The 11793-nt window shown below is 42.5% G+C and overlaps 1 protein-coding gene across 1 annotated transcript; it reads right to left on the reverse strand.

The window, feature by feature from the left end:
• Positions 1-243: 243 nt before the first annotated feature.
• LOC309561339 (cyclic AMP-dependent transcription factor ATF-4-like) lies at positions 244-3875 on the reverse strand. Its single transcript, XM_082265205.1, has 3 exons — positions 3615-3875; positions 1472-1771; positions 244-1239 (listed from the first exon to the last, which is right to left on the reverse strand). The coding sequence occupies exons 2-3, from the start codon at positions 1677-1679 to the stop codon at positions 359-361; spliced, it is 1089 nt and encodes a 362-aa protein (XP_082121331.1). The 5' UTR covers positions 1680-1771; positions 3615-3875; the 3' UTR covers positions 244-358.
• Positions 3876-11793: the final 7918 nt, after the last annotated feature.

The following is an 11793-nucleotide window of genomic DNA, read 5'->3' on the forward strand; positions in this document are numbered from 1 at the left end:
AGCATCCCCCATAATTCTCTCATGACAGTCACTTTAATTGTGCAATCAGGAAATGGTAAAGCCAAGGGAATTCACCAGAAGCAGTAATCAGAAGAGGTGTAATTTTTGCCCAAGCATACTTGGTCCAGATCTTGAGACAAGAACGTGGATTGACCACCCAACTCTATACCAGTTTTCTTACACCAGCAAAGGTTACTAAGAGGTGACTGGTTACAGCATAAAAGTAATATCTCCCAACAAAAATTAAACATTTAACTACAAAATAATTTATTGAGTAGACATTACGTATTACTTTTTTTTACAACCATGCATCCTATATATACACACAACATACACAACGCTCCAACTATCTCCCGTCTCAAGAACTTTTTGCTCGTTTACTTTTGGCCTTGCGGACTTCTTCTATTAGGTCTTTTAAATACTGGATCTCTTTTGCTAGAGAATCTGCTTTTTCTTTGAGGGAATCATTTTTCTGCTCCAGTTCTCGGCACTCATCAGATATTGCTTCTTGTTCTGCTTTCTTCTTCTGCCGGTAGCGAGTGGCTGCTGTTTTGTTCTGCTCCATTTTCTTTGTCTTCTTGTCTACTCTGGGATGCCCAACAGTTTTTACCTTTGCCAAGACTTCTTTATCCTTAGAGGGAAGGTCATAAGGTTTGGGTCTCTCGGAAATAGGAGAAGCGGGAGAGGACTGGACACTACTAGGGTACTCTACAGTAGATGTAGGGCTTTCCTGAGGAGACCCCAGATATGATGGGCTCATAGAAATCCCACTGTCATTATCTGAGGAATCCTCTTTCTCAGACTTCAGAAGTGGATTCATATAAATACCGCTGTCATTATCTGAGGAATCTTCTTTATCACATTTTGGAACTTCAAGTATGTAGATTACTGATTTCTTATCTTCCTCAGCAACATCTACCTCACTTCCTACATCCAAGATAAAAGAATGGTCAGGGCTAGAGCTATTAGACTCTGATAAACTGGGACTTACTGGAGCCACTTGATCTGCCTCCAGTGGTCTTTCTGGAAGAAAGACTTGGGCAGGTGATGGCACATACTGGCCAAACACCGGTGGGAGAGGTGGGTCCTCTAGGACATCACAAGAGTCATCCAACGTGGCCATCAGCTCATCTGGCGAGACAGTGGATTCTAGATCTTCCATTCCAAGCAGGGAATCAATATCAAACACCTTCAGGTCCATTTTTTCCACCATCCAATCCATGCCGGAGAAGGCGTCTCCTGTTAAGAAATTAAGAGATCATCAAGTTAGAAGTGAAAACCAAAGCCTCTGGTTCAGAGTTCATTATTAAAGGTGTTTTACCTCAAATTACAACACCCTTTTTCAATAAATGTTTGATATCTTTCATAAATTACCAGTGTTGTTATTAAACATAAGTGCAGTGCAATAATCAAATAGCTGCAATGTAATGATTTATACATGGCCTAGGACTGTTAGTAGAAGTGCTCTTACCCTGGAAACTGCCAAGTGGTTCAGCCAAAGGCAGCAGTTCAGAGACGCCATTCTTAGCCTTTTCGCTGGAGAACCCATGCGATGGGAGGTACCCGGACACCTCAATGCAGTCATCCAAGAGACCCAAACTTTCATCAGCCGCCAAAAACGACTGGTTGAAGGGGGACAGAAAGTCCCCCAACATCAGATCGTCGCTTAACAGGTTCATCTTTTACAAGTATTAGGACTTTCACGTAGAAGCTGGTTTCTGCGCTTTCTTCCTCGTATACAGCACTGCTGCTGCGGGATGCCTTGAGGAACCTGAAAGAAAAATAAATGATATACATATTAACAAGTCAAAAGAACTAGTGGTCTTTTGGTTTTTGTGTGTATTTGCAACTCGACATCTAAAATCCTGAGCTACTGACTGACAGATATGTAAATATTTTAGACATTTACTATTGTATTTTATACTGGTTAGTAGTTTAAAACACATGTACATTCGAGGAGTAGTCAGGAACATGTTGTATCTTGTGCAGGGCCATTTTCCAGCAGCAGAGGGTAAAAATGATGAAAAAAAACTTTATTTTACTACATCTAGCTCAGTTTCACTGCTTCAGTTTTGCATAGCCTGGTTCTACAAAAGGTGGATAAATCTTCCCTATTCTTTCCTGCCTTTAAAAAATGCACTGGAGTCATAATCAGGCATTGAAGTGGTTAATAAAAGGCTTGTGATTGCAGGGATTGGGGAGAAAATGAGTGACAAGATAATTGTGGCGGGCTTTTTGTAGCTAAAGACTGGTTTTAGCTGTAGGGAGGGGGGTGAGATGACACATAATACAAGGAAGTGCAATAGGGTGGAGCAAACATTTGTAACCAGAACTAGCTAGAGTACTCCCCCACCCACCCATCTGCGTCTTTGTGTTTCGCGTCTTCCTTTGTATGTCGTTGTTCTATTTACCATCTGTCATATCTTCCTCAAATTTTACATTTCAGTTTGCGTGCTGATTAGGAATCCTTGCTTGTTATTATGCCTAAATAAATGCCCATCAAAATAGCTGGCATCTGGTTTGTAACCATTTTCACTTGTAAAATTTTATCTGGTTTAATCTGTTTAAGTCAAGGATACAGTTTACATTAGCTGAAAATAATAAAGCCGTGTTTACCATACTTCTGGATCCATGTGGCTATTTATAGCTTGTCAATTATATTTGATTGTTACACATCATCAGCCCAACTTGGTTAAATCTTTTTTTCTCTCCCAGCAGTCAAATGCCTATACAACTGGAATGCAGCTTCCTCATGACCATAAATGGCCACTTCCCCCTCCGTCACTCCCACACCACGTTAGTCAAGAGCAGCTCAGCCGCCATTTCACAATCCGATCGTCTGGTTTCTTCCCCACCCTCAGGCCATCAACGCCATCTTAACCTCAAATACATTTTATCACAGACCCGTAACATTCCATCTTACAGATTACTAGATTAAATTTCTTGTTGTACTCCTCGGACTTTAGAATTTGACAATGAATTGGACAAGGAAAGCTCACCCAGCCTGACCGCATTACTAAAAATATCCTTTACACAGACATCTGCTGTACTGTAACGTGAGACACTCGAGAGGAATAAAAAGCCAACAGCTGTTACAGAAGAGCTAATAGGCAGCATCTCCCTTGAGAACGTCCCCGACTATTAAAAAGACGAGGTACGGTACATCCCCCCACCCTACTGGGATCTACACGTGATTAGTCATAAAGCCTTTTACATTGTATTCCCTATCGCTACGTGAAAATGTTTTTTGTTTTTTTCTTTAATAAGGGAGCCGTGTACTTTACACACAAGGCTTCATTCACAAAGTTTTAACAAGAATAAAGGTCTTTATTTTAGACATGTGACTGTAATTTTCAGAACTCATTGGACTCATAAAAACTCAAATGAATGAAATGAAATGAATGTAATTAAAATACTTTTAAATTTAGTATCTTCAATCTGGTATATTAGCTTATGACTCTAAGGCTAAAGTGATGGTAAATTACCATGATGGAATTTTTATCATTGTAAAATTCTCCATCGTATCACACACCCAGTACCCGTACAGTCTGATACAATGCTATAGACTCTCCAGCCACCCAAAAAGAACAGTCCCAATTCCCCGGTATACTCACGCCATGTTTGTGCCGAAGCCGGGTGCTGCCAGCGCTGCTGGTTGCTGCTGCCTTGCACTGGCCTGGGGAGGGGTCGCCGCTGGCCTTCGCTATGCAGCCATGGTGGCCATGTGGATGGTCGGTGGTGGACTTCTATAACCTGGCACTTGGAACGATAGCAACCAAATGAATAAATAAACTCTTCTATAACGTGAAGCCGCCCACAATCTCTCTACGTTACTTCTCTCATTCCACCTGCAGACTGACGTGGCTGGAGGATGGTTTTTCCTATATATAGTGCCGGAGTGCTGGAGGTCGTATCCCTCCGCCTTCTTATCTAGTGCTTTAATCTTCTGCCTCACATTCTTTACATTTGTAGTCTGGTTTAGGTTCAGGGTGACTGCTCAGGGATGTCTGTTACTTGCAGTTAATTGCAGCTACATCTTTCAGCAATGTTCACCAAGGAAGACTTTTTTTTTTTTTGGGCTCAGATAAACTCACATTGTTACTGGCAGCATGGAAGTGCAGAACGTTGTCCTTGATATTTTATTTCCTCAGAAGCTGTAGAATCACACCAATTGTGTACGCCCTGTATCCCTCCGCAGCATGCTTGCTTCCCGCTTATCAACACCACACACACTCACCCCCCCTCCCCCTGTATAGTTAACCCGATCAGGACTGATGGCTGGGGACTTTCAATTCTAGACTAGTGACTCCCTGGTGGTTCCATGTGATTATACTTTTCATGAATAGCAGCTCTCTGGTGGCAGGAAATTATTAACCCATTCAAGACTATCAGTTCCCTGATGACTGAATATGGTTAACTCCTTACTGACTAGTAGCTCCCATGCTGCTGGGAATGCTTAAAGCGGTAATAAACCCAAAACCGAAAATGTATTTTATTGCTGCTTACTAATCATTAGATGTAGTGCCTGTATACTTTTTAATTTTTTTTTTCCCTTTATTTTCACCTGGTGATCCAGCCAGTTACACACTTCCTATCTTAGGCTCCCTTCACATCATCGCATAGTGTGAACGAGCATCCCTGCTACATGATTTTGACATTGAACTTTTCATGCAATTCTGCGTGTCACATAGGGTTGCCCATTCACTTGAATAGGCTGCCTTATGCGCATTTGCTGACCGAAAAGAAGCTCCTGCTCACACAATTTGTGAACGTGCAGTTTGCCGTGATTACCGTGCGATCCTTTCTTGTGACAATCGCAGCAGAAGTGCATTGCATTTGTAATATACCTCATATACGATGCAATTCTGCTTCGATTGTGGTTGTATTGTGCTGTGATTGCCATGCGAATTGGGATTGTGGGCATAATTGCAGTGATTCTGGCTGTGATACCAAATTGCAAGATGTGAACGGGACCTTAAGAGTGTCTCTGCTCCACTGGAGGAGCAATGAAGACACCCTTGGGCAGCAGCTTTGTCAGACTGGGGAGGTAGTATTAGGGTGTAGTCACACTGGCAGTTTTAACCCTGAGCTCGGTTCAACCCCCTGGCCCATCTCTTTTGTGTAGTGTAATGCCTCGTACACGCGCAACGATTATTGGCCGACCGATCGGCCGTCTTTTGTCCAGTGTTGTTGTGTTGGTTGGAATGTGCTCTAGACTGCACACAAATTTTCTCGGCCAACAAAAACCAACTTCAGAAGTGATGTCATGTGCTGGTTTACTTTCCGTGTGTTTTTTCTTCTCTGAGCATGCCCAGTCTTGCTCATCAGATTTTTGTCTGCCGAAATCTGTACTGACTGACGGAAAATCGGCCGTTGTGTTGACGACCAACAAAAATTTTATAGCCTGCACACCAGATTTTATTCGGCCGAAAAGTCGGAGTCGGTTGTCGAAAGCATCATACTAACAAGCCGAAAATAGGCCGATCGGACGTTGGCCGAAAATTCACAGCCAACTATCGACGCGTGTGTACGGGGCATAAGTGTCCCGAATCATACACAGGAACAGTTAAGCAAACTGTGCCCAGGACCACTTGGAAGGTGGAGACACCACATCTAAGAATGCTAAAATATAATAATTTTTGGGTTTTGGGTTGAATATCACTTTAACCCAGAAATGGCTCTCTGTGGTTTGCTATAATTAACCCAGTTCCTTATTCCCTGTTTGTGTTAACGCTGTCATTCTCAGCATCAGTATACTGGTGCCAAACATTTATCAGATCCTGTCTACTACCTTCTGCTACCATAACAAACTTCCAGTAGAGTCACAATACTTATTGCAAACTCACCAACAATGTTTTGGTCAACTGAGAGGATACCAAATTTCAGTCAGCACTATAACAATGTCTGCCACTCCACAAAATACGTACGAGCATGCAGACAACCCAGAATACCACATGGTGTTGTCTGCCAATTCAATACATAGAAGATACTCCAGTCCCCTACCCGCCAATCTATGCATCATCACCATGACATTCATGAATACTACACTGTGCTGCTGGAAGGACAAAGGTATCCAGGTACCCATCAGGGTAAGTAGGGAATATGTACCCTGGGAGACAAACACAACCGTAAAGCCTTCTCATGGTTGGGGCAGTTTTTAGGTGGGCATTGTTTTAAAGAGTATGGCTAAGGATCCATTCACACCTCAAGGTGTGTGCTAAGCTCATGTAAAGACATGTGCGTTGACATTTGTTCGCTGCATTGTGTTTTAATATGTGCTGCTATCTATATTTTGTTTTTTTTCATCTTCACCACACTTTATTTGTAATGTAATCTTCGACTGACTGTTCTGACTTACATTAATGCATGTTGTGGTGCACTTACACGTTTTTACACACCATGTGCTCAAAAAAAAAAAAATATAGCGCCTGACTACTTTTTTTTGCAGCACAGAGCAGTGTACATCAGCACAATGCACTTTTTTGAACTGCTCCTATTAAAATACTTTGCTTTTACAATATATACAGTTGTGCTCATAAGTTTACATACCCTGGGAGAATTTATGATTTCTTGGCCATTTTGCAGAGAATAATAATGATAACACAAAAACTTTTCTTTCACTCATGGTTAGACCGCATTCACACTGGTACGACTTGGACCGCGACTTGCCAGCCTGACAAGTCGCGGTCCTCATGCTCCCATTGTGTAGTACAGGAGCCGTTCTAATAGGAGCGACACAAGTCGCTCCGACTTAGAAAAAGGGTCCTGTACTACTTCGGGGCGACCTTGCATTGACTTCCATTATGTGAAGTCCGTGCAAGTCGCGCCGAAGTCGCGCTACACGCGACTTCACAGGTCGCCCCCTAAGTCAGAGCGACCTAATGTGAATGGAGGCTTAGTGTTTGACTGAAGCCATTTGTTATCAATCAACTGTGTTTACTCTTTTTAAATCATAATGACAACAGAAACTACCAAAATGACTCTAATCAAAAGTTTACATACCCCAGTTCTTAATACCGTGTATTGCCCCCTTTAACATCAATGACAGCTTGAAGTCTTTTGTGGTATTTGTGGATGAGGCACTTTATCTTCTCAGATGGTAAAGCTGCGCATTCTTCCTGGCAAAAAGCCTCCAATTCCTGTAAATTCTTGGGCAGAACTGCATGAATTGAACGTTTGAGATCTCCGCAGAGTGGCTCACTGATTTTGAGGTCAGGAGACTGAGATGGCCACTCCAGAACCTTCACTTTATTCTGCTGTAGCCAATGACTGGACGACTTGGCCTTGTGTTTAGGATCATTGTCATGTTGGAATATCTCTAAGTACGTCCCATGCGCAGCTTCCGGCCTGATGAATGCAAATTTTCCTCCAGTATTTTTTGATAACATATTGCATTCATCTTGTCATCAATTCTGACCAATTTTCCTGTGCCTTTGTAGCTCAAACATCCCCAAAACTTCAGTGATCCACCTCCGTGTTTCACAGTAGGAATGTTGTACCTTGTTGACTCCTCTGCAAATGTAGCGTTTATGGTTGTGGGCAGAAAGCTCAATTTTGGTCTCATCACTCCCAATGACTTTGTGCCAGAAGGTTTGAGGCTTGTCTCTGTGCTGTTTGGCGTATTGTAAGCGGGATACTTTATGGCATTTGCGTAGTAATGGCTTTCTTCTGGCGACTCAACCATGCAGCCCATCTTTCTTCAAGTGCCTCCTTATTGTGCATCTTGAAACAGCCACACAAAATGTTTTCAGAGAGTCCTGTATTTCACCTGAAGTTATTTGTGGGTTTTTCTTTGCATCCCGAACAATTTTCCTGGCAGTTGTGGCTAAAATTCTAGTTGGTCTACCTGACCGTGGTTTGGTTTCAACAGAACCTCTCATTTTCAACTTCTTGATTGGAGTTTGAACACTGCTGATTGGCATTTTCAATTCCTTGAGAGTAGTAAACTCCGCGCTTATGGAATATTGGATGTGAGTAGATGTTAGATAATTCTTAGGCTGCAGCCTCCCTATAATATAGTCAAGAGACTATATAAAATTGAAAAAGGGGGGGTTAGGGGGAGTGGTGCTGCCTGGTAGCGAGGTATGTAGACTGTGGAGTGGCAGGTAGATGTGGCAATAAATAAATAAAATCTAAGATAAAAGTGTTGAATAAAAGATAAGTGTGTAAAAATGAGTATATAATATCAGTGGGTCAAAATGACATGTACATGAACGTCCCTGTGAGGTGACGTGTGCAAGTATGATCATAAATATAAACTCCACAGGAAAAAAAATATAAACAATATTGGACAGGTAGATAAGTGGGTCAAAGTGACATACGCATGAACGTCCCTATGAAGTGACGTGTGCAAATATAATCATAAATATAAACTCCACAGGATAAAAAATGTTTAAACAGATAGAGAAGTGCAAATTAATCAAGGTGAGTCAAAGTGACATGTGCAAAAACGTATAAATAAAGTGACATGTGCAAGTATGACCGTAAATATAAAATCTACCAATCATAAATAAACCAATATTGAACAAATAAATGAGTGCCAATAAATCAAGTTAATATGTGCAAAGGTGGCCAAAGGTGATGTGAAATACAAAATGTACAATAGTACAGTATAAATACAAAGTGACTGGTGCGTGAATGTCCAAAGCTGGTGTGCACCAGTAACACCAAGCGTGATGGTATATTTAAAGAAAAGGTCCAGTAATGGGTATAGAATGATGAATTTTAGATAAATCGTGATAAAGTGATTAAAAACATCCAGCAAGTGTAAATCTTGTAAACAGGTGACAATCTTCATGTAAACAATACACAATAAGTGACCCCGTGGTGGCCAAAATCACCAGGGTATATAAACTTTTAATAAGGGTCATTTGGGTAGTTTCTGTTGTCATTATGATTTAAAAAGAGTAAACTCAGTTAATTGATAATAAAAGGCTTCAGCCAAACAGTAACCATGAGTGAAAGAAAAGTTTTTGCAGCTGCTGTGTCTGCATTAGCAAATTGGGGCAGATATAGGCGCAAAAACAAAGGTTTCGTTTACAGGTGCCAGCGCACATTTTAATGACGCTTAGGAGTTGAACTGTAAATGAGGATTGTATACGCTTTATTGTTTTTTCTTTATTACTAGCAATGCTGGCTGCACTCATACATCTATTTCCCAAAGAAAACCTCTGGAAATAACGCTGAGTAAATGCACTCAGCTTCTTTGGTCAACCATGGCGCGAGGCCTGTTCTGAGTGGAACCTGTCCTGGTAAACTGCTGTATGGTCTTGGCCACCGTGCTGCTGCTCAGTTTCAGGGTCTTGGCAATCTTGTTATTGCCTAGGCCATCTTTATGTAGAGCAACAATTCTTTTTTTCAGATCCTCAGAGAGTTCTTTTCCATGAGATGCCATGTTAAACTTCCAGTGACCAGTATGAGAGAAAGAGAGCAATAACAACAAATTTAACACACCTTCTCTCCATTCACACCTGAGACTGTGTAACACTAACGAGTCACATGATACCGGGAAGGGAAAATAGGTAATTAGGCCCAATTTTGACATTTTCCCTTATGGGTGTACTCGCTTTTGTTGCCAGCGGTTTAAACATTAATGGTTGCGTGTTGAGTTATTTTGAGGGGACAGCAAATTTACACTGTTATACAAGCTGTACACTCACTACTTAAAGTGGAGTTCCACCCTAAATTTATACTTACCTTCTCGCTCCGGGTCACCTGAAAAACAAATGGATAATCGCAATTTTTTTTTTTTTTACTTACCTTGTAGAGAAATTATACTTACCTTACTTCCTTCTTCCTCCCCTCGGCGGCCACGGCGATTCGTCACTTCCTGGCTTTTGCAATGATTCCTGGGAGCTGAACGTCATCGCTCCCAGGAATCAATGCGCCTGCACCGGCCCCGACGTCAGTTCCGGTGAGCGCGCGTCATTCCCTTCTAAACAGCTTCTGGGCATGCCCAGAAGCTGTGGAGGGATGACGCGCGCGCACCGGAAGTGACGGCGGGGCCGGTGCAGTGCATCGTGGGACCACAGAAGAAGGAAGAAGACGCAGAAGAGGATCGCACTGGCTTCAAGCTGCCCACACCTGAGATGGCAGCGCTGGAGAATACTTTTTCAAGGTAAGTATTTCTCCTAAAAGGTAAGCGCAACCCGGGACAGATCAGAGGCTAGCCATTGTGGAATGTACTAGCCCTGACTGTCCCGGGGGTATTTTTATTAACCACTCTACAACCGCTCACAGTAATACTACTGCGGCAGAGTGGTTCGTTATCGTCCAGCCACGTAGTATTAACGTGATTGGACACTCCCCCTTCTGGGCGGCGCTTGCGCGCCGCCGGAGGCTCGCTCCCGCTGTTTTCATTCACAGCGGGAGTCGGGCCAGGGGAGGAGCAGCGGCGATCGCCGCTGCTCTTACCCGATCGTCGGGGATCGAGTCTGGAGATCCGCCCGCTGTGTGTAAACACAGCGGGCGGATCTCCATAGTGACAGGGAGTGACAGATCGGACTGTTCAGCATAGCTGGACATCCGATCTGTCCATGACTCACTCAGTCCCCTCCCCCCCTACACGTCAGTAAGCACCAGGCATACATTAACCCCTCCCTCTCCAATAAAATTAACCCCTTCCCTGCCAGTGTCATTTTTACAGTAACAGTGCATATATATAGCACTGATTACTGCAGTAATGTCACTGGTACCCCCAAAAGTGTCAAAAATGTCAGTCAAGGGTCCGATCTGTCCGCCGCAATGTCGCAGTCCCGCAAAAAAAATCGCAGATCGCCGCCATTACGCGTTAAAAAAAAAACACCAAAAATGACAGAAATCTTTCCCTTTGTTAGTAAACGCAATAACTTTTGCGCAAACCAATCAAAATACGCTTATTGCGATTTTTTTTACCAAACATATGTAGCATAAAACAAATTGGCCAAAAATTTTTAAAAAAATTGGTTTTTACATCTTTTTTGGGGGGAATTTCATATAAAAAAATGTTAAAAATATTGTTATTTTTTCAAAATAAACGCTCTTTTTTTGTTTATAGCGCAAAAAGTAAAAATCGCACAGGTGATCAAATACCACCAAAAGAAAGCTCTGTTTGTGGGAAAAAAAGGACGTAATTTTGTTTGGGTACGGCGTCGCACGACCGCGCAATTGTCAGTTGAAGTCGCACAGCGCCGAATCGCAAAAAGTGGCCTGGACGGAAGACAGCAAAATCCTCCAGTGGTAAAGTGGTTAAAAAAAGTATCCCCTGGGTGAAACTCCGCTTTAACTTTGTAGCAAAGTGTAATTTCTTCAGTGTTGCCAGATGAAAAGGTGTAATAAAATATTTACAAAAATGTGAGGGGTGTACTCACTTTTGTGAGATACTGTATGAACAGACATGTAATGTTTTGTGGCGTGCGAGGAAAAAGAACCAAGTACATTTTTTTGGTGTTTGGATGGTCATTGGGAAGCCAAAGGAAATTAAATGCCGGTTCACATTAATGCGATCACAGAGATTGCATGTAATTCGGAGCGCACTGCTCCTAAAATTACATGCGATCTCTGTGCGGTGCAAATTCAGCCATACAGTTTGTATGGCTGAATTTGCACCGCAATCGCACTAAAAGACGCACAGGACCCTTTTTTGGTCCGCAGCAGATTCGGATCACATGGTGGTGCCGATTCTGTGCAAACTTAAAGATCGCACTGCGATATGCAATCTTATCTGGGGGTGTCATTAACTTGTAATTGACACCCCCAGCGTATCGCATATGGCAGTGTGAACTGCCAGGGGTGCGGATGCTATGCGGGAACACG

This window comes from Pelophylax lessonae (genome assembly GCF_965119305.1).
Source record: "Pelophylax lessonae genome assembly, chromosome: 8".
In the NCBI taxonomy this organism is placed as follows: Eukaryota; Metazoa; Chordata; class Amphibia; order Anura; family Ranidae; genus Pelophylax; species Pelophylax lessonae.

What these genes read in the sequence shown, in the direction of transcription:
- LOC309561339 (XM_082265205.1), bottom strand. Translation starts at nt 1,679, where the DNA reads ATGAACCTGTTAAGCGACGATCTGATGTTGGGGGACTTTCTGTCCCCC. An exon ending in ACCACTTGGCAGTTTCCAGG is followed by an intron (nt 1,240 to 1,471) that starts GTAAGAGCACTT and finishes ATTTCTTAACAG; the next exon opens with GAGACGCCTTCTCCGGCATG.